General features: G+C 35.0%; 1 protein-coding gene and 1 pseudogene across 1 annotated transcript in view; one reads left to right on the top strand and one right to left on the bottom strand.

Moving 5' to 3' along the window:
• The window catches only part of BRWD3 (bromodomain and WD repeat domain containing 3), a 134,863-nt gene that overhangs the window by 30,866 nt on the left and 79,341 nt on the right, over window positions 1-24,656 (bottom strand). Inside the window, 10 exon segments of the mRNA XM_033201972.1 lie at window positions 3,194-3,307; window positions 4,726-4,894; window positions 7,515-7,591; window positions 9,541-9,690; window positions 14,858-14,951; window positions 16,272-16,458; window positions 18,575-18,742; window positions 21,663-21,888; window positions 22,848-22,976; window positions 23,994-24,128. Coding sequence (XP_033057863.1) covers window positions 3,194-3,307; window positions 4,726-4,894; window positions 7,515-7,591; window positions 9,541-9,690; window positions 14,858-14,951; window positions 16,272-16,458; window positions 18,575-18,742; window positions 21,663-21,888; window positions 22,848-22,976; window positions 23,994-24,128 — 1,449 coding nt within the window.
• Window positions 9,961-11,073, top strand: LOC117078404 (annotated as a pseudogene).

Below are 24,656 nucleotides of genomic sequence, written 5' to 3'. Positions count from 1 at the left end.
TCATAAGTGTGCTGAAGAAGTAGAATCATGGAAAATGTACGCAAAACTGGTCATATTTTAAAGTATATGTGCCCCTCCATATCCACAGCTTCTGCATCATCAAATCCAATCAACTGCAGGTTGAAAATATTTGATATATCTATATCTATAGATATAGATATGGATATATAAAACAATACAATTAGGACGGGCATGGTGGCTCACGCCTTTAATCCCAGAACTTTGGGAGGTTGAGGCAGGTGGATCATCTGAGGTCAGGAGTTCGAGATCAGCCTGACCAACATTGCAAAACCCCATCTCTAATAAAAATACAAAAATTAGCTGGGCGTGGTGACACATGCCTGTAATCCCAGCTGCTCGGGAGGCTGAGGCAGGAGAATCACTTGAACCTGGGAAGTGGAGGTTGCAGTGAGTCGAGATCACAACATTGCACTCCAACCTGGGCAACAAGAGCAAAACTCCCTCACAAAAAATAAATAAATAAATAAATGATGATACAAATAAAAAACCAGTATTGTATAACAACAATTAATATAGCATTTACATTGTATTAGGTATCTAATATAGAGATAATTTAAAGTATATAGGAGGATGTACATAGGTTATATGCAAATATTATGCCTTTTATATAATGTCCTTGTAGATTCTGTTATTTGCAAGGAGTGCTAGAGCCAATTCTGTGTGGATACCAAAGGACAGCTATACTATACTTCAAATTATAACTGACACTCTTATTAAAATTTTAACATTCAGTCTACACATTTCATATAAACAGTATAAATCACAGGTTAATAAATGGAGTAATTTCAAGGCAAATTAAAAGTTGCCTGTTACAGGAGTTCATGTCAGAACTGGCATATTATGGAAGGAAAATGAATTCAATTACACAGCTCTTTAAGCCACCATTTACTATCGTTTTCTGTATTTATTACAAAAAGTTTCTTTTCCTCAAGTTTAAAAGCAGTGATAGAGGCTAGGCACAGTGGCTCACACCTGTAATCCCAGCACTTTGGGAGGCCGAGGCGGGCAGATAACCTGAGGTCAGGGGTTCGAGATCAGCCTGGCCAACATGGTGAAACCCCATCTCTACTAAAAATACAAAACTTTGCTGGTCATGGTGGTGCACGCCTATAATCCCAGTTACTCTGGAGGCTGAGGCAGGAGGATCGCTTTGAACCCAGGAGGCAGAGGTTGCAGTGAGCCAAAATAGCTCCACTGCACTCTAGCCTGGGCAACAGAGCGAGAGTCAGTCAAAAAAAAGTAGTGATAGAGATAAGTAAATAGAAGAAAGTAACAAAAAATACCATATTATGAGATTTCTAAAATACATTAACATACTCTACCAATAACATACTCTACTAAGTCAGAATTTCTAATAGCTAAAAATTTGAGCAGAAAATAAAAAAGGTTTAAAATTAGTAAATAAAATAATTGTAAGGGTAAAAACCAGTAATACACATGACATTAAGATATCCTTTATTATATATTCATTCCTGAACTCAACAAATACTGATCATTGAACATCTACGTATAGACACTAGATGCTGTGATAAGGCATAAAAACATTTCCTCTAGGATATGGAAGCACATGTGGATATATAACTATAACGCAAGGTAGAATATATTATATATCAGAAGAGAAAAATAATTTAGGTAGAAAAGCTTATGAGGACAGAGGGACTGGCCAATGAAAAACAAGGATAACATCCTGGAAAAGTTAGTATTTGAATTAGACCTTGAAAATGATAATTTTAAGAAGCAATGATCTGTGGGTAGGGATATCTAGGCAAGACAACAAAGGCTTAATAGTAAGATGAAGTAAAAAGTAATGTTGCCATTAAGAAATCAATTATATAAAAAGTGTATGTTTGCCTTTATAATTTCTTTAAAAACATTCTCTACATATTCACTGTTTGATTTACATACATCTTCCTCATTACCTGAAGAACTGTCTTCACCTCATACACATTAGTCTTGAAGCATATAAGGATGTACTAAGTTTAATAACATAGAGGAAAAGGAATTCAACCAAAGAATGGAGAAAAATGGTCCTTAGACAGGAGTCTCATCAGATCCTAGAGTGTATAGATCCTTGTTTTGTTCTATAAAGTTTTCTAAGGTAATTAAACACGATTCCTCTTCTGCCTCCAGAAAATAAAAACAAGCAATAACTATAAGAAATAGTGATTTGAGATATGCCAATAACATTTTAATAACATTTTACAAGTTCTCTGTTTTTAAGTATAGCATTCGTCAGAAAATATTTATTAACATAATTATGCAAACAAGCATTACTCAGAAGTCCAATACCTATAAGAAAACATCAAAAGAAACATTTAAAAATATCTAAAGATAATCAGCAGGTAATAATTTATTTGTAAGGCTATTTGATAGCTACTCTGATATAAGATCTCTATAAGAGGCAATTACAAAAAAGTTTGGTAAAATTTTTATTGTTCCCAAAATGTTTAGAGTCAACTTGCAAGGTTTTACTCCTTCTGCTGCTGCAATGACAATATTACATTTTACTATCACTCTTAAATTTAAAACTGTGTAAAAACATTGAATCAATAAAAATTAGTATATCAGACAATATCGAAGCCAAAAAGAGTTCTAATGTTCCAATATTATTTTATTATTTAATAAAATAATATTAAATTCATAATAAAATGAAATTTTTTTACTAGGTAGAATTTTGATTAATTTTTGACTGGCCAATAATAAATATGGCTATACTCGTCAATCACAGACTCAGAAAGAAAGACCTATTTGCAAAATTACATTCCCCTACTCATTTAAAGGAGTAAATACCTTCTTGTATACTTTCAGGTTGAACTTTTCTTTAAAAAAAAAATAGTGGAACATGAATGAGGACTCAAAATACCACTCAATTCTACTAAGTGGCAATTCAGATTAAAATAAAGCCAATCATTTTCATGACTTCACAAGCTGATTAATTTATCTCCATATTCAATGAGCATCTAATAGACTGAAGCTACTGTGCCAGGCCCTACGAAGGATACAAAGATTAATACTGTTCAGTCACCTTCCACAAGAAATATATAATTAAGCAGAGCAGATAAGACACTGTATATATTATTATAATGGAATTAGGAATATAAATATATTCAGACTGATTAAAGTTAGTGCTCTTGAGGCTACACAGAAAAAGGTTATAACAGGTAACAATTACCTCATCTCCCATTTGTGGAACAAATGGGGAACGTCGGGGTATAGTATCCAAGATCCACTGAGGGGCAAACCATTCTTCATTAGGCTCACCTGCCATAGAAACCAGTCCTCCTTTCTAAAACATAAAAACATGAACAGTATATGTATAAAACACAGTTCTCCAATACATAAAACACATAAACAATAGCATGAAAAATAGTAGGTAGAGAAGATTAAAAATTTCAGGTTACAATGAAACCTAACGTATATAAATTTGAATGATTTTGCTTTATTACATACAACTTTTCTGCCAATAAAAAAATCCCGTTACTAAATTTTAACTGACAGGTAATAACTTGACACTATATACTACCTGAAAACCATAACTTTTACATATGTCTCTTGACTACCACATGAATTCAAATGTAAGAATAAGTTTTTGCCAATAAAATAGTGATAATCTAGAAAATAATTATGTCTACTAAAGCAAAAGACTACAGAATGTGTCCATAATCAATTTTGAAGTTAAAATTAAAATAACTACATAAACCAAGTCTTTAAATCATTTAAATGAATTTATAGTGGGGAAAATAAACTGTCATTGGGATGAAATAAAAACATAAGGTAAGCCAGGCACAGTGGTACACAACAGTAGTCCCAACTAACCAGGAGGCTGAGGTGGGAGTATTGCTTGAGCCTAGCAGTTCTAGTCTGCAGTGTGTTATGATCATGCCTGTGAATAGCCACTGCACTCCACTCTGGGCAACATAACGAGACCCCATCTCTCTAATAAAAACACCAAAAAACAGTGGAATGGAGGGAGAGTCCTATACAATTTATCATACTCTTCCATGTTACAAGTTAAAAATGTTAAAAATTAGGACTCAAAATACCACATGACAAGAATAATAATGTTGTCAGATTAAGAAATGTTGTCAGGCCAGGCGCGGTGGCTCAAGCCTGTAATCCCAGCACTTTGGGAGGCCGAGACGGGCGGATCACGAGGTCAGGAGATCGAGACCATCCTGGCTAACACGGTGAAACCCTGTCTCTACTAAAAATACAAAAAACTAGCCAGGCGAGGTGGTGGGCGCCTGTATTCCCAGCTACTCCAGAGGCTGAGGCAGGAGAATGGTGTAAACCGGGAGGCGGAGCTTGCAGTGAGCTGAGATCTGGCCACTGCACTCCAGCCTGGGAGACAGAGCCAGACTCCATCTCAAAAAAAAAAAAAAAAAAAGAAAAGAAATGTTGTCAGATAAAGGTGACAAGAATAATAATTTTGTAAGACAGTAGTTTATTTAGGACATTGCTACATTTTAACAAATGATTGTGAATATGTTTGAACAACAAATTATAATGAAACATTCTAGCCTCTACCTTTGGTAACAGAAAAATTTCAAAAATTCTTTACATTTTGAAGTCAAACTACTTTTACTTACTTTCTCAGATGAAATGTTATTTTTAGAGAAAAGTTAATGTTACTATTAAATATTTAAGCATCAAAGGCAAAAACCAAAAAATAACAAAAACAAAATAACTTATAAAGTTACAAACCTTCTTTCTAGTCTGCTTAGGTTTCTTTTGCCTTTCTTCTAGGGACTTCAAATTTTCCTCATCAGAGCTGCTGCATATTTTCCGTGTTGTCTGTCTGGTTTGTCTTTTTGGGGGTTGTAAATTTATTCCAGCATCTGCTGTCCAGTCAGAATATTCACTTGATGAATCACTGTAAATAAATCAAAATTATGGATACCTAAGTACAGAAAAGGAGTAGTTTTACTTAATAATTGAAAGATCATTCTGTAATCAAACAGCATTATAAATGACATGGCTGGATTTTGTTCTAACTTAAGAGAAAAAATATCAGCCAGGTGCGGTGGCTTACACCTGTAATTCCAGCACTTTGGGAGGCCGAGGTGGGTGGATCACAAGAGATCAGGAGTTCGAGACCAGCCTGGCCAACATGGCAAAACCCTGTCTCTACTAAAAATACAAAAATTAGCCGGGTGTGGTGGCATGCGCCTGTAGTCCCAGCTACTTGGGAGGCTGAGAGGGGAGAATCACTGGAATCCAAGAGGCGGAGATTGCAGTGAGCCAAGACCATACCATCGTACTCCAGCCTAGGTGACAGTAAGACTCCATCTCAAAAAAAAAAAAAAAAAAAATCAATATAGAATTTCAATCATTATCTTAGTAATTTTAATGAAATCCTCCTTGGATTTCATTAAATCCAAGAAGGAATTAAAATCCTGTCCAAAATCACAAAAGCTTCTTCAAAATAAAAAAGCATCTTATTCTTGGAAATGCTGAAATGGGATTATTTTAAAATGGAAATAAATACATATACAGTCATATACAGTCATGTGTCACTTAACAAAGGGGATACTTTCAGAGAAATGCATCATTAGGTGATTTTGTCATTGTGTGAACATCATACAGAGTATACTTACACAAACCTAGACAGTATAGCCTACTACACAGCTATGCTATATAGTAGAGCCTATCGCTCCAAGGCTACAAATTTGTACAGCATGTGACTGTACTGAATACAGTTGGCAATTTTAAGACAATGCTAAGTATATATCTACACAATACTAAGTGTATATCTACACATAGAAAAGGTACAGTAAAAATATGGCATAAAAGGTTTTTAAAAATGTATACCTACATAGGGCACTTAACATGAATGGAGTTTATAGAACTGAAAGTTGCTGGGGGTGAGTCAGTGAGTGATGGTGAGTGAATGTGAAGACCTAGAACATGACTGTACACTACTGAAGACTTTACAAACACTACACTTAGGTTACACTAAATTTATTTTTAAAAAATTATTTCTTCAATAGAAATTAATCTTAGCTTACTGTAACATTTTTACTTTATACTTTTTAGCTTTTTTAAACTTTTTGACTGTTCTGTAATAACAGCTTAAAACACATTGTACAGCCGTATTTTTTTTTTTTTTTTTTCTTGAGACAGCGTTTCGCTCTTGTCGCACAGGCTGGAGTGCAATTGCGCAATCTCGGCTCACTGCAATCTCCGCCTTGCAAGTTCAAGCAATTATCCTGCCTCAGCCTCCTGAGTAGCTGGGATTACAGGCCTCTGCCACCTCGTCTGGATAATTTTTGTATTTTTAGTAGAGACGGGGTTTTACCATGTTGGCCAGGCTGGTCTCGAACACCTGACCTCAGGTGATCCTCCCGCCTCGGCCTCCAAAAGTGCTGGGATTACAGAAGTGAGCCACCATGCTCGGCAAATTTTTTCTTTATATCCTTACTCTATAAGGTTTTTTTCTATTTTTAAGGTTTAATTTTTTTCAATTTTATTTTAAAACTTTATTTAAAAACTAAGACACAAACATTAGCCTAAGTCTACAGAGGGTCAGGATCATCAATATCACTGTCTTCCACCTCCACATCTTTTCCTGTTCCACTGGAAGGTATTCAGGGACAAAAACACATGGAGCTTTTATCTCCAATGATAATAATGCCTTCTTCTGGAATATCTCTTGGAGGACCTGACTGAGGATATTTTACAGTTAATAATTTATTACAAGTACGACAAGTACACTCTAAAATAACAACAAAAATTATAGCATAAACTGAGCATACTGGTGTATGCCGTACATAGCACCTGTACACCCTGTACACCCTGCTACTGGTGTATGCTGTACATAGCACCTGTAGCACCTGTACACCCTGCTACTCAGGAGGCCGAGGTGGGAGGACTGCTTGAGCCCAGCAGTTAAGGCGTGCCTAGGCAACATAGCAAGACACCATCTCTAAAATAATCGAAAATGAAATGAAGAAAACATAATAATATATAAGTATAGTATAGTAAATAAACCAGTAACATAGTTGTTTATTAAGTACTATATACTGTACATAACTGTATATGCTAAACTTTTGTATGACTGACAGTTCAGCAAGTTAATTTACACCAGCATCCCGACAAACACGTGAATAATGCTTTGTGCTATAGTGTTACAATGGGTATGATGTCACTAGGTGACAGGAATTTTTCAGCTTCATTATGGGACCATCGTCATATGCACTCCGTCCGTCACTGGCCGAAAGATCATTATGCAGAGGGTGAATATAATTGCCAAGATATAGAATCTTGAATTTAAAAAGAATCTTATTTTGTAGATGAAGAAACTAAAAGGCCCACAGTGACGTTAGAAAGATATTGGGAGAGCCAGGATCACATCAGGTCTCTCGGCTTCCAGCCAGTACCTTTTCTACTATAAAATACTATTTTAATTCTGATTTTACCAATTTCCTACAAGAACATAATTTCATATTAAAACTGTTCAATAAATTCGACCAAATTGAAATCATTAAAACTACCTGGAAGAACTTTCACTTTGCCATTCAACAACAGGATCCTCTACTGAAGCATCACTTGTGCCAACAGTTTCGTCTTCCTACAACAAAGAGCCAGCAATTAAGATATATGGATATTACCACCTAATGTATTTCTAGTTAAAAAACCACTACCTATTGTACAGCATTTTTTGAATTCTGCCCTCAAAAAATGCTCTCCTTAAAATGCACATAATTATTGTTCTAAGTATATCTGTAACTCACAACTAAGTCTACTAGGTATTTCTAAATTTCTGGCATCATTATCTTATTGACATAAAATATCTTTTTATGATTTCAAAGACTCAATTCTTAAGTCCAAATATAACCCTCTTAAATACATTAGAAACATTGTTTTAAAAATGCCTATATGTCTCTATCAAGTTAATATAATTACTCTCCACTAAAAATTTTAATTATCTTTTTTATGTAAAATTTTAAATACAGTAGAGAGAACAGATAACCCGTGTACACAATCTCCAGTTTAGACAATAATTCACTTCCTATTTTATCTATACCCTCACCCACTGCCTTATACTCTTAGCATCAGTTTGATGCACATCATGACCAAAAACACCATTTTAACCATAAATATGTATTAAGATTAGGATTTGTTTTAGACGTACAACCATAATGTTGTTATCCTATTACATTTAAAAGGGACCATCAGGCCAGGCACAGTGGCTCATCCCTGTAGTCCCAGCACTTTGGAAGGCCAAGGCAGGCAGATCACCTGAGGTCAGGAGTTCGAGACCAGTCTGACCAACATGGTGAAACCCTGTCTCTACTAAAAATACAAAAATTAGCAGGGCATGGTGGCATGCACCTGTAGTCCTAGATACTTCGGAGGACGAGACAGGAGGATTGCTTGAACCTGGGATGTGGAGGCTGCAGTCAGCTGAGATTGAGCCACTGCACTCCAGCCTGGGCAACAGAACAAGACTGTGTCTTCTGTTTGTTTGTTTTTGTCTTTTTTTAAAAAGGTGGGGGGAGCATCAGTTCCTGAACAGTGATCATTCTTTTAAGATCAAGATTTCATATGGGTGGGGGTGGGGCATGAATGGAGGACATCTTTGATAACAGTTTAAGAACTGTGAATGGGGCCAGGTGCAGTGGCTCACGCCTATAATCCTAGCACTTTGGGAGGCTGAGGCAGGCAGATTACCTGAAGTCAGGAGTTCAAGATCAGCCTGGCCAACAGGATGAAACCCTGGCTCTACTAAAAATACAAAAATTAGCCATGCATGGTGGCACATGCCTGTAATCTCAGCTACTGGGGAGGCCAAGGCAGGAGAATCTCTTGAACTTGGGAGACAGAGGTTGCAGTGAGCCAAGTACGTGTCACTGCACTCCAGTCTGGGGACAGAGCAAGACTCCATCTCAAAAAAAAAAAAAAAAAAAAAAAAGAATTGGGAATGGGGCACGAGAATGAGAGTACCATATATTGTCAATGCATGATTAAACCTTCATTATGCATTTAACAATGAAAGCTGTTAAGAGAACAAAAAGACTGGAGAACAGAAGAACAAGATGAAAAGAAGCTACACTCTTTATTCATTACCATGAAAAAGGTAGATCTGAGAAAAACCAACACTCAATGATCTCCATGAGGGGTGAAGTCAATAATAACAAAAAATGTGTACATTATGTTGATTAGATAGCCAACCAGTTCTGAAACTGTGGAACTTATTAAAGCTCTTTATATTTCGCTCCTTTCCATTTCTAGGCTGATTTTCTCTTAAACTCTTTTTTTCACTGTGTCAAAGGCAAACTCTTGCTTGCATATTTGATACCCTCACAAAGACAGCATCTGAGGTACAAATCCAAGAAGACACCTAAAGGAATTAAATATGCCAAAATATACCTACTAAATGTATTATTAATGAACAAATCTCTTACAAGAATATAATTAAAATAATTTTCTATTAAAGAAGTGACCCTTAAACCCAAATGGATGATACGAACTGGGAAACAAAAAACTACATCAAATAAATAATAGTATATATCTAACCTCTGAGGAGCTGTCTGAGTCTTCCTGTACACCTGAATTTTGACATGAAGGTTGTGAATTATGCTCTATGTTGGACCGTGTTTGGTAAGTATGCTGACGTTTGCGCTGTGTCCTTCGTAAAGAACGCCCACAGCTAGGCTCGTAATCATTCTGTAAAAGAGAATAGTAACAAATTTTAAAAAAGGAAAAGCTCAGTAAACATACAAGGAACATATATAAAGGAAATTAGGTGGGGGGTAGGGGTGAGTAGGAGATGAGATTAAGTTCCCCCAAAGAAAGCCAACATATAACTATATTTATACATACTTAACCCCCTTTCCACTAATATTGATCACTCTCCTATTTTGTAAACCTTGTGATAAAAATTAAAGACAGTGCTGAAAAGTCTGGGTTGCAAAGTCCCACAGACTTCTCTGTACAATGCAGAGTGACAGTTTAGGCAGCAACTCCTTGATCCTCAGTTTTGCCAGAGGCTGCAATCAGACCTGTGCCAGAACCACGTTTGGAAACCAGTATGACAATGATATCATTGTCTGGAGCAGGATTCATCAAACTGACTATGCAATGGAAGCTGTTAAAAAAGGTTCAGCCACAGTTGGTCTGAAATCAAAAACCCATGCAGTATTGGTTGCATTGAAAAGGGCACCATCAGAGCTTGTAGCTCCTCAGAAAATATTCTCCATGTTGACAACCATATTAGTATCTCAACTGCAGGGCTTACTGATGATGGTAGACTGTTATGTAATTTTATGTGCCAGGAGTGTTTCGATTCCAGATTTGTATCCGACAGACCACTTCCTGTGTCTTCTCTTGTATCTCTAATTGGAAGCAAGACCCAAATATCAACATAACAATATGGCTGAAGACCATATGGTGTTGGGCTACTTATTGCTGGTTATGTTGATATGGGCCTCGCATTTCCAAACTTGGCCATCTGCTGACTATTTTGACTACAGAGCTATGTCCATTGGGACCCGTTCTCAGTCAGCTTGTACTTACGTGGAGAGACATATGTGCAAATTTATGGAATACAATTCAAATGAACTGGTTAAACACAGTCTGCATGCCTTAAGAGTGACAATTCCTGCAGAACAGGACATAACTACAAAAATGTTCCCATTGGAAATGCTGGTAAAAATTTGGAGTTTATAATGTATGATGATGATGATGATGATGATGATGATGTGTCTCCATTCCTGGAAGGTCTTGAAGAAAGGCCACAGAGAAAGGCACAACCTGCTCAGCCTGCTGATGAACCAGCAGAAAAGGCTGAAGAACCAATGAAACATTGAGTGACAAGCCAGCTGGCACAGCCTGCTCAACCTGCTGATGAACCAGCAGAAAAGGCTGATGAACTAATGGAACATTAAGTGATAAGCCAGCGTATGTATGTATTATCAAATATGTAATAATGCTGGAAGACATACTGATGATACTAATCATCAGTAGAATGGTAGTGGAATGGTATGTTTTAGGAATCAGTCCAGATTTGAGCTTTTTCTAAGCAACCTTACTAAAACCATATAATGGTGTACATTTTTCTTTGAGATGTCTATATAATCATTTTCTAGAAAGTACAGGTATCTGTACTAATGTTTTTATATGAAAAAAGTGTCTTTGTGATTTTAAAGCCAACTGTAAAATAAAATTGTTTCACTTCCTGAAAAAAAAAAAAAAAAAGAAATGTCTGGGTTGCAAGAATTTGCCCATTCATAATTTACATATGTCACATTATTCAGAATTATTATAGGATGAAGCAAGACATTACAGTCACATTTGTGTATATATAATGTGTATTTATTTAGTTATTCAAAAATCTAGAAAACTTTTTTAAAGTGCTAAGATATATAAGTGGATTTAATAATCTACACTTTTGTTCATTCTAGATTAACACTGAGGACTAAACTCTGATCTTTTATTTCTCTTGCCCAAATTTCTATCTAAGAGGCCTTCTGCAGGGGTGGCCTCTTAGATACTTTTTATTCTAGATATTCTAAAGATCTAGAATATCTAAGAGGCCTTCTGCGGGGGTGGACATGGGAGGGGAGGTTCCACGCTTTACAAACCACAAAGTCGCATCAGAGGGGTTTTACTTAACCCTATATAACATGTTTTAACTTTCCAGTCTGACTCTGGTATAACATCATACAACAGAGAAAGAAAGAAATCAAAATATTTTAACCGCAAATATGTTTCTTTGTCATTTCTTGAAATAGCCCGGTAAAGCTGTCTTAAAATCAGCATTCTGTAGAGAATCCCTTTCTCTTTCCAGGCCTTTTTCCTGATCCAGGAGAGAATCAACCAAGAGTCTGGCACTTTTATTTAAGTCTGAAAAGAAACATTTGCTATCTACTCTCTGTGAAAAAACTACCTAGAAGCTTCTTCTGCATAATGAGAATCTTGGTCTCTAAAACTCCTTATCTTAACCCAGACATTTCCTTCCATTGATTCTAGGTCTTTAAACAATAACTTAACTCTTTCAACTAATTGCTAATTAGAAAATTTTAGAATCTACCTATGACCTGGAACCTCCTCCGCCACACCCCCTGAGTTGTCCTGCCTTTCTGCACCAAACCAATGTACTGTCTTACATGTACTGATAGATGTCTTGTCTCCCTACATTGTACAAATTCAACCAGTAGCCTGACCATCTTAGGCATGTGTTCTCAGGACTACTTCTTGAGACTGTGCATCTAGTCACTGGTCACTTATATATGGCTCAGAGTAAATCTCTTCAAATATTTTACAGAGTTTGATTCTTTCATCAACAGCATTCTTAAGATTCTTAAGAGTTAAAAAGTATCTTTAGAATAAATTTATTCCAATCTCCAACCCCCCACCTCTGAAATACAAAACTAGGTCCAGGAGAGAGTTGTTTAAAATAAAAATGAAATAATAAATCTTAGATTACTTCTAACAACAGAAGGGAAAAGACTCAAAATAATCTACATACAAAAAGTAACAATTTAATTTTTGGAACTGAAATATAAACTCTGTTCTTTTTTTCTTCTCCTGCTCAAATTCCTATCTCAAGCATCTGGGGAGTCATGCCTTACAAACCATCGAGTCCCATCAGAGCGGTTTTATTTAACTCTATATAACATGGCTTTACTTTTCCAACCTCACTTTGGCATAACATCACATGACAGATAAGGAGGGGAATCAGAGTATTTTAACCCCAAATGTTTCTTCGCCATATCTTGAAATAGCCCTGCAAAGCTGTCTCTTGTGGGGGAAAACCTACATTGTGCAGAGGAGCCCCTTTAAGAGAGAATCAAGTAAGAGTCTGGCATCCTCTTAAGTCTGATAATAAACATTTACAACTATTTTCTCTGAAGTTTGCTACCTGGAGGCTTCATATGCATAATAAAGAATCTTGGTCTTCACAAACTGTCCTTTTTTTTTTTTTTTTTGAGACAGCGTTTCACTCTAGTTGCCCAGGCTAGAGTGCAATGGCGCAATCTCGGCTCACCGCAACCTCCGCCTCCCAGGTTTAAGCAATTCTCCTGCCTCGGCCTCCCGCCTCAGCCTGCGAGTAGCTGGGATTACAGGCATGCACCACCACGCCCAGCTATCCAAACCCTTATCTTAATCCAGACATTCCCTTCTATTCATTCCAGGTCTTTAGATAAAAATTCTTTCAACCAATTTCCAGTAAGAAAATCTTGGATTGGAAATTGATCTGGAAGCCCACTACCCACCTTCCAGTTGTCCTGCTTTTCTGCACCAAACCAATGTATATTTTACATCTATTGATTGATGTCTTATGTCTCCCTAAAATGTATACAACCAAGTTGTAGCCCAACCATCTCAGGCACAGAGTCTCAGGATCTCCTAAGGGCTGTGCCACGGACCACTGGTCACTCATTTTGGGCTAGGAATAAATCTCTTCAAATATTTTAGAATTTGACTCTTCATCAAAGGCACACAGACACACACAAATTCATGCCATGCTTAATCCCTTATATCCCACTGAGGATTATTTCTACTATTTGTGGACAATATAGAAGAAAAGAAATTGAGTTACGATGGATAACTTACTTGTAGTTATAACAAGAATTGGCAGTATATTCATTTAGTAAACAGGTCAAAATAGAGATTTAATTTTTAACAACTAAAATTTGAAGTGAAAACTATTTTATTCTAACCTTTACAAATACAAAACATTACTATTGATATTCAATTTAGCTAAGCTGCAATCCTAGAATGTAATTAGGAGCCAACAAGTTTAAAAGTGTATGTAAATGTTTCACATTTTCAACATAAGCAAAAATATCTACAGACCTAAGTACCCTGTCCATTAGTCGCAGTCAAGTCTGATGTTTGATAAAATCAGCTTAGTAGGAAAAAAGAATAAAAATCACTGTTCTAAGTCATTCAAAAATCTCTTAAAAAAAAAAAAAACTAACAAAATAAAGTTAATTTCTTAACAATAAAAGTTAAGAGTTAAGAAAGCAAACATCAAAATGATCTAATATTTGAAGATACCCATTTCATATTTACCTAAATTTCTGTTTATCAATTATGGAAAAAAATTCAAAATCAGGGTCCATTACCTAGATTTGTTTAACAACATCAAAATCATCCTAGACTCTTCAAATTACCACACTCTACAGAAATTATGGTTAAATTTGGGAACAAAATTATACATTTGGTGTACCTGAGAGTATTCTGCTTAGCAGTTTCTTTCTATAGTACATCACAATATACAGATCATGTTTTGCTCCTAAATGATTTGGTAAGCCAGGAATGGGTCTAGGGTAGGGATCAGCAAACCTTTTCTGCAAAGGACCAAAGTGTAAATATTTTTTGGCTTTGCAAGTCATACAATTTCTGTTACAACTATTCAATTCTGTCTTACAGCCTGAAAGCAACCATATACAAGATAAAAATAAGTGAACGTGGCTGTGTTCCCATAAAAATTAACAGAAATAGGTAGCAGAACTGATTTGGCCCATGGGCTATAGTTTGTCAATCTCTGGCCTAGGATACTGGATCATTTGTTTTACACTCTAATTAGTGATCTGATAATATATTTAAGGTTCCACTTTGACCATATAAAAATGGTTATTTTAATACAAGTATCTTATACCTACAATGACCACATGTCCTAGATTTGGGGGGACACTCTTGACTTATAACTTTATTCTTATTAATAATAATCATACATCTCAATTTGTGGCTCAAAAACTAGGTGCCTTATATGCAGATACCTACTAAAATAGTCTCTTAATACATAACTGCTGCCTCTCAAAAGCCTATTATCTACAAATATTTGCAAATAGTGTATCCCAAAGTATTGTAAAACTATACTTACCCTTTGAGTAGTATAAGATGGCTTTTTCTTCTTTTCAACTGTATAAAGACTGATTTCTATGTCACCTTTTGCAGTTCGACATTCTTCCTGTACCCTAATAACAAGTCAAAGGTCAAAGTAACAGAAAATCATCAAAAAGAAAACCAATCATCTAAGAATCAGATAACAAAAATACTTTTAAACATATAATTTGCCACCTGAACTATTTTTAGGTGTATAATCTAATGGCATTAATTACATTCAGAAAGTTGTGAAACCGTTATCAGCATTTCCAAAACTTTTTCATCACTTCAAAGATAAATTCTGTGACCATTAAGCAAGAGCTCCCCATTTTCTCCTTTCTAGCCCCTGAAAACCTCTAATCTATTGTATGTCTCTATGAATTTGCCTAGTCCAGATATTTCATATAAGTGGAATCATATAATATTTGTCCTTTTGTCCCTGGCTTCTTTCGCTTAGCATGTTTATCCATGTTGTAGCAGGTATCAGAACATTCTTTTCTGTAGCTGAATGATATGCTATTTTGTACATATACCACAATTTGTTTATCTGTTCATCTGTTGGTGGACAATTGAGTTGTTTCCACCATTTGGTTATTGTGAATAATGTCACATTTAACACTGGTATACAAATGTCTTTGAGTCCCTGCTTTCAATTCTGCTTTCAATGTTTTGAGTAAATAATCATTTACTCCAAAGACACAAGTTAATTATGTCTTTCTTTTTTCTTATTACTGCTGCCTTCTTATAGCAGAAAGTAGAAGAAAGGAGAAACCAAATTAATTTTGCTACTTGTTGGTTGATCTGGTAAAAGCTTGGTTAGGAAGATACTTGATTAAAATGAATTGTACATATTCTCTGTAAATGTCCTTTCTCTTTTCTAAATCTATTTCCAGTTGCTGTGGAGTATCTGAAAGTTGTTATTACAGCAAATTTCAGGGTTTACAAATACAAATAGGGATTGTAAGTTTGAAATTAATCCTAATGAAATTCTTTCATCCAATGAAGTCTACCTAAATGACATTTCTAAAGATACTCTAAGCACCAGCATCTAGCAAATAATTGTACTCCCAGGCTGCTCAAATGTTAGGGTCCATATACCACTCACATATTTAATTACGTAAGACCTCATGAGTTCTTAATACTACTTGTATTCTTTTCTTCAAATCTAGGCTATAAACTGAGAACAGAGATAATGTTTTGCATTTTCAATATTCCCCAAAGCATTCAGCACAAAGCTGAATATAATCATTATTTGTTATGGAGTGAACTCACTGGAATAATATGGAAAAACTAATGCATGACTAAACTGTATTTTAAAATACCTCATTTACTAGGCTAACATAGTACATTTCAATTCACTTCCTAAGAATAAAGCTTTAAATTTTCTTCTAAATGTTACCTTATTGACTCACCTACTAACTCCATTATTTAGTTCATTGACCACCACTCTTCTACTCCATGCCATGAGATCTCTTTCAGTGGCCATCTGGCTCCGAGGAGCATTGTTATGCATTTGTCTAACACCTTCAATTTGACTACTATGTCTTCGAAGCCTGATGTTTGGGGAAGAAGATATGTCCATGTTTGGACTTCTCAGAGCTAAAACAAAAACAAGGAAAACTGTCACTTTCTGAGCAAAGGCACCACGGTTTTCCAGAACACAGCTCTAAATAAGAGAGTAGATTCAAAGATAGTACTGCTGTAAGAATTGCTATCCCTTTGTTCTATATTTTCTGTACCCTCCTTTATGTTTTTCATATTGTTATAAATAAAGCAAGCACTCTTATTGAGAAATGTTTGAAATTTTTATAATTATTTTAATTTTTTTCAAAGTAGTTTCACATCTGACATCTACTAAATGCTCACTGAATATAAAAAAATGTATTCAACATGATTTGGAGATTCACAAATGTTTATTAGTGCTAGTTCAGGAAGCAGCTTTTTGATCTAAATTCTATCTTTATTCTCTCCATTACAGTGTTTCTAGATAAAGCATCAATAAAACTTTCAAAAATGTTAAGATTCAAAGTGTAAATAATTATTTTTTTTAAATCAAAATTTCATCTTCAAGATTGATGAGCAAAGAAAGAAAGAAAACAAAGTATGCCGGGCGCGGTGGCTCAAGCCTGTAATCCCAGCACTTTGGGAGGCTGAGACGGGCGGATCACGAGGTCAGGAGATCGAGACCATCCTGGCGAACACGGTGAAACCCCGTCTCTACTAAAAAATACAAAAAACTAGCCGGGCAAGGTGGCGGGCGCCTGTGGTCCCAGCTACTCGGGAGGCTGAGGCAGGAGAATGGCGTAAACCTGGGAGGCGGAGCTTGCAGTGAGCTGAGATCCGGCCACTACACTCCAGCCTGGGCGACAGAGCAAGACTCCTTCTCAAAAAAAAAAAAAAAAAAAAAAAGAAAGAAAGAAAACAAAGTAACAGAGGTTTGATTTTTTAATACTCCAGAAAGGTTCATGTTATTTTTCTTACATTTAAAAAATAAAACACAAATGGAAACTGAAACATCCAACTGTGAAATGTCAGAAAAATTTCAAAACAAATGAATATTACCAATAGAAGTCAGTGGGGTCTCTTGACTAATGTCATTTCTAATCTCTCCACAGAAACCTAGTATTGAAGGTACAACAGAATACTGATTTCATTAATGGATATTTAAATCAGGGCTCTGAGCAAGTTTCACGTCTCAGGAATAAAGGGCCTGGATAGATAGGATTATCAGCCCACTTGTTATCTTGTTCCAGGTTCAGAAAAGCTTATCTGAGTTAGGTATTCAAGTAACCCAAATGATTTTTTTTAATTTTATGAGACATTGAAGAAATCAGGAAATTAGTAAAATACCCTGTGAATCACCACAAATTTAAATCACCTTATTCATTTCCATGAAATCTAAAATGCAATGTTACACAGATAAATGACTCTAGTTACAAATATATGAAAAGAAATAAATCTGAAAAAAAACTCATAAGATGACTACATTTGAAAATAAAACTAATAGCTCTTGATAGAAGCTAAGATTTATATAAAACTCAGATGCCCTGGCATGTTTAATGTAAAAGATAGGATAGGATATCATTTTAATATCATTTAAGGATAGAATATTCATTTTCACATTTAATGTAAAAAATAGGATTCATTTTAATATCATTTAAGGATAGAATATTCATTTTAAGATAATTAATTGTACAATAACTTCCACTGGTATTAAGATCAAACTATTATAAGTCAATTCAGAAGCTGCATCTGTATTCCCTAAGAGAGCTTCTTGTCTTCAGTGTATTTTTTTTTTAATTCAAGAGAGGAGCATGGTATTCTGCTTTCCTCTGCACAAAAGAGGAATTGGCAGTAATTTCTAAACTTAAGGTAGTTTTAATTTTGAAAACTGTATAGGTTGGTTCCCCTTCAAGAGGGCTAGACATACTGTAGCACTTCACTTCTTAAAACAAATGTAAAGATTACAGATAAATTACTGAGTAAAAAGAATACAGTGTATTAAAATGCATCACCTGAATTTCTCAGGAGACCTTAAGTCATTTTACCCACAAATGATGAGATTATGAGACTTTGATATATATGATATCAAAATTATAAATTAATAAAAATGTTTTTATCTATAAAGGTAAAATATTTTCCATGTAATTATTTGGTAAAAGTAAAATAATTACAGTACATACACTACACTCTTTACAAATATAAAAACACTTACCACCATTAACAGAGTATGCTCTATTAACTGGAAAATGTGGAATATCTCCTTCATTAATTAGTCTCAGGTCTTGTTCCCTCTGCAGCTCCCTGATTATTCCATCAAGAATGCTCTCATCTTGGTCATTGGTTTGCTGCCCAATTACCTGTTCTACTACCTCACCATCACCTTAATAAGACCAGATACAAAGCCACAAAATTACTTACATTTTAGTATACCTTAAACATAGTAAAAACAACCTATAAATTTCTACACAAATTATTAAAAATAGGATTAAATGTAAAATAAAGTATATATCAAATGAAACATTTTATTAAAAACTTTAAATATTTTTGATGTACTAGCTTATGTGTCTGACTTAACCAGTGGTCCCAAATTAGACATTATTATGAGGGCCTTCTCATCTTTAAAAATACAGTCAAGTACTGCATAACAACATTTCAGTCAAAGATAAACCACATATACAATGGTAGTCTCACGAGATCATAATGAAGCTGAAAAACTCTTATTGTTTAGTGACATCATAGCCTCATAGTGCAATGCAGTACTCACATGTTTGTGGAGATGTTGGGATAAACAAACCTACTGCACTGCCAGTTATATAAACTGCACACACAATTATGCACAGTACATAATATTTGGTAGTAAACGACTATATTACTGTTTTATGTATGCACTATACCATACTTCGTATCATCTTGAAATGTACTACTTTTAATTACTAAAAAAAATTGCACTGTAAAACGGCCTCAAGAAGGTCCTCCAGGAGGTATTCCAGAAAAAGGTATTGTTATCATAAGAGATGACAGCTCCATATTCCCCCTGAAGACCTTCCAGTGGGTCAAGCAAGATGTGGAGGTAGAAGACAGGGATACTGATAATCTTGACTCTGTGTAGACCTAGGCTAATGTGTGTTTGTGTCTTAACTTTTAAAAAGTTTAAAAAGTAAAACAATAAAAATTTTAAAAATAGAAAAACCTTATAGAATAAGGATATAAAAAATATTTTTATACAGCTGTACAAAGTATTTGTGTTTTAAGCTAGGTATTATTACAAAAGAGTCGAAAAGTTAAAAAAAAAAAAAAAAAACCTAAAAAGTGTTTCCAATACGCTAAGGTTAATTTGTTACTGAAGAAAGAAAAATATTGTTTATACACATTTAGCATAGCCTAAGTGTACAGTGTTGATAAAGTGTACACTATTGTATAGTAATGTTCTAGGTCTTCACATTCAACCACTCACTCACTGAATCACCCACAGCAATTTGCAGTCTTGTAAGCTCCATTCCATGGTAAGTGCTTTACACAGGTATACCATTCTTTATCTTTTATACCATATTTTTACTGTACCTTTTCTGTCTAGGTACGCTTAGGCAAATATGTACCATTGTATTTATAACTGTCTATGGTATTCAGTGCAGTTAAATGCAGTATAGGTTTGCTGCCTAACAGCAACTAGCTATGCCATAAGAGTTTTGAGTAAGGTTTAATTAAACAAGTTTAACCACAGATACCTAAAATGCTTTGCATCCTTCTTTGTGAAAATTTCCTTTTTGAAAGAAGTCAAAATGATGATCTTTGAACTATTATTGTCTTTTGATAACATTTTAGTGTTTTAATGAGTACAAAATGATTTTTTATATACACTGAAACTTAATGATTATTTCTGAATGAAAATGTTAAATCTTTTTCTTTCTTAAGTGTATCATTGCCCTGGTTTTCATCTTGTCCTCTAGTCAGATTTGACAGAGTAACCAAGTGATCAGATCTTAAAAGAAATATACAAGAAATAAAGTCTGATAAATTAGACTTTCTTATTCCTTTGTTTTCAAGTTTATCTCCCATTTAATTAATATTCACACCTTTTCTCCTTGGCTAATAAGTACATCATCACAGTAACTACAGGCACATGTGTAACACCATTCCCTGCTCTACAACCTTTATGAGCAAGAACATAAAAAGATGTGGAGCATTTCATTCTATGAGGGTCAGTTCAAGCCTTAATTCCCTAGCAAAGATATGAAATTCTACTTGCAAATCAGTAACTTACTAGCTCATACCTGAAGACAACCTACAAGTACCAAAGTAAAATATGAAGGCATTTTATGTGGGGGTAGAGGGCAGAATAAATAATGAAAATATGCTAACCAGAAGAGAGTAAGTTTCTTTGATAGAAAATAGCTTATTCCAATGTTTTATTCTCCTATCTTCCCATCATATATCACATTCATCTCTGCTTTCCCAATATCTCCCAAGACTGAGTGTTATTTAAATAGTCACATCCTCTTACCCTACACCCAATAACTCTTTGCATTTCAAACATGAGAATAGGTAAATAGCTACCTGCAGCTGCGGGGTAGGGGTTGTTTTCTTTTTATTGAGACAGTCTGACTCTGTTGCCCAGTCTGGAGTGCAGTGGCACAATCTTGGCTCACCGCAAACTCCGCCTCCTGGGTTCAAGTGGTTCTTGTGCCTCAGCCACCCAAGTAGTTAGGATTACAGCCGTGCACCATCACCCCCAGCTAATTTTTGCATTTTTAGTAGAGACAGGGTTTCACCACATTGGCCAGGCTGGTCTCGAATGCCTAAACCTCAAGTAATCCACCCACCTCGGCCTCCAAAAGTGCTGGTATTATAGGCGTGAGCCACCACGCCTGGCCAGTCTGTGGTTTTTCAAAGTTTCACCTTCTTAGTCTAATTAACTACGAACTCTGAAACTAAAATATCAATACTATAAGCAGTGGAATTCCACCAGTTACAAAAGCTTTTACTACAACTCAATACTATAGAAAACAACAGGTTCATACATATATAAGGTTTTCTAAAGAAATAGGTCAATACATTATCTGCTTGAGCATATATGCTTACGTTTGTCCTAACCCACTTATCTGTGTCCAGGTGAGATAAACAATGAAAAAGTACTATGCTAAGGTTAAAAGTACTATACAACTGAAAATTAACAGCAACAGAAGATGAAACATATTATAACCTACTCCAGAGTTTAGCAGGAGGCATACATCATAGAGAATACAGCAGTAATGTATAATATTGTGCAAAATGTTTTAAATTTACTTTTAGAGGAAACATACCATTAGCCACATATCCCAGCTGTGGTATAAGCTGTTCATCTTTACAATTTTCCCGTCCTGGTACCAACCGTTGGAATTTTGTGGGATGAGGATTTCCATCAACATCCACCAAAAATGGAGGAGGCATGAGGTGAGGAGCTTGTTGGGTTTGTTCATCCAATACATAGTTATTGGCATCACGAATAAGAGGACGATAATCCGTGTGGAAGAACATCTGATCTGGAATCTTTATGACAGATTTTCAGTGGGTTAACATACACAGGGAATTTATAAGTAAATACTTGTTTTCATTCCTAGAGCACACTCATTTTTTTAAATCAGATAATTTTTTGCATACTCTTATAGTCCTTTGTTGCTCTATATTCCCCCTTTAGGTAGAATAGAATTGAATTACCTAGATGATAATTCTCTTTTCTCCAAAAAAATCCTATAATCTGTATTAATTTTTAGACATATCATATTTCTCCTATTATGATAAGAAGAACTAAAGCAACAACCCAGTAGATATAGTTGGGCATTTGTATTTAAGTTGTAAAAATTACACAAACCTATATAATTGTTTTTCTTGCTTATTTTTATTCAAATGAAGATAGATGAAGTATAATACATATGACAAAACAGGTAAATATCAATCACATCAAAGACACTCAACCTGATATTAATACAATTATTGAGCTGACCTCAATGACTGAGTTCTCTTCCAACTCTGTAATTCTATAATCCTTCTCAAATTCACAGCTAACAAAACATAAAGAACCAATTAAGTTAGCTCCCAAAGTATTTTAACAGGATCAATAATAAGTAAAATAGCCACCTAAGAAAATAAACATATTCAGTCACCAGCGGTTTATTCTCAATTCATGAGAAGTAGAAGATGTGATGTATTAGAATTACTCTCCTATTATACCTGGAAAGCAGTAGAGAATATGTTCAAAGCAAAAGGATTTCCTAAGGAATTTTTACGTCTTCATCACCCTGTAATTATCTCAATCGTGATCTGCACAGCCAAACATAATGTTCTGGCAGTGCAGATCACAATTGAGAACCTTTACTAAGAAAGACAACTTCCTTTTATTTTATATCTACTAACACATAACAGCCCTTATTAACTGGAGGACTTTAAGCAAAATTTGTGAATGACACAATCCTAAATTATACTCTACAGCAAAATTAAAATATGCTAACCTTTTCATAGTATTTACTGCATCCAAAACCAAAAAGCAGCAAATGCCCATGAGAATCTGTGCAGGCAAAATGGTTTCCATCCGGTGAAAATTTACAATCAAACACCGCACCATGGCCTTGGCCTTCAATCTGAAATTCAGAGGAGTCTCAAGTCATCTTAAGAGTAATTTTCAAATAATAGATAGATGATAACTTTTCCTTGCTAATACCATGGACTCTGTGATGCACAAACATTCCAAAGTACTCTCTGGCTTCTGTAGCCAGAACCCTACTGAAACAGTAAATCCCTGAAAGAAATTAGGGAGAGGCAAATTGCAATGGATGAAATCAATCATTGCTAGCAATGACATACCTCATGAAATACTAAATGAGTGACTGTGAAGATTAAAAAAGAACTAAATGTAACCAAAATGACAAAGGTACTACCTCAGCAAAGTCAAGATACTATCTTCACATCTTAAGTTATAATGCAATGAAGCCTTAAAATAACCATCCTAAAATTAAAGCACACAATCAATTTTACTAATAAAAGACAGAGGATCTGTCTTTGCTCTGGGTCTATATAAAGCGTATAAAAGTAAACTCAAAGGCCAACCAACAATTTAGAAATGTTTAGTCAGAATTATTCTTAAGAGGATATGAGTATTCCCATCACCATAGAAGGGTGTTCTGAGAGGAGAGATAGCTCACCAGATTTTTCCATGGCTTGTATGAGACATATCTTAAGAGCATCCATATCTCCAAGTCCATGTTTGCCAAACAACTTTCTGATTACTAAATCATATGAGGTTTACCAGGGGCAGACACAAGTATTACAGTCACTGTTATAATTCATAAATGAGAATTACATTTTAAACATCAATCTTTTTGTGATTTTGGTTAGGTGTTAACTCCAAAGCTTAATACATTTGAGTATCTGCAGTTTAGGGCTGGGGAACAGAATTTGGAAAATGCTAACACCTAAGAATAGTCATCTTGAAAGGCTCAACTGGCCTTATTCTCAGTTCTTGAGTTATTCTCTGAATTATTTAACCAATTTAAACACAAATGACAAGAGGTTCCTTTGTACTAGGTATACTTTAATTAACCAAGTTATTATATAAGAGAAGTTGGTTTTAATGGGAACTAGATACAGGTGTTTCTTACCATGTTAAAGTAATTCCGAATTTTGGTCCCCCGGTCAAGGTCCCAAATAAAAATGTTCCCATCATGACCTGCTGAAAGTATAATCCTTTGATCAAATGGATGGGCTTCCAGAACGAATACTTCGTCATCATGTCCCTATAATAAAAATCAGTATTAAAAATGAAAAGCAACACAAAATGTCTCATTCATTTGGTAAAAAGGTCTTCAGTGTGCTATCAGTCTGGTTCAAATGGATTTATGCAGAATAATTTAACAGCATTTACTACGTGGATACTGCATGAACAATATAGCTCAGTGAGATTTCCTATAAATTGCTGATTTTATCAAGTATTCAATAAACAGAAGATCCAGTAATGTTTTTAAAATATAGCCTAAACAATTACAGCTCATTAACCAAGGCTCTGAAGTGGAATTTAGGACTGGGCTATTTAAAAGGCCACAGAATATATGACAAACAAAATCTTTCAGTAACACCCAATTCTGACACAGTGATCAATACAATTCAGCACTCTATTCTCTATTACTGGTATTCAAATTGTATTTTAGTAGGACTCATGATACATTCATAGGATAAAGCACAGTGGTTCTGCTCTACACCTACTTTACATTTGGAGTTCCATTTAAGATGTTATCTAGAAAATACATTTTCTGCTAAAAAGAAAT

Source organism: Trachypithecus francoisi, unplaced genomic scaffold (genome assembly GCF_009764315.1).
Source record: "Trachypithecus francoisi isolate TF-2019V2 unplaced genomic scaffold, Tfra_2.0 Lachesis_group6, whole genome shotgun sequence".
In the NCBI taxonomy this organism is placed as follows: Eukaryota; Metazoa; Chordata; class Mammalia; order Primates; family Cercopithecidae; genus Trachypithecus; species Trachypithecus francoisi.
This window is presented reverse-complemented; position numbering and strand designations above follow the sequence as displayed.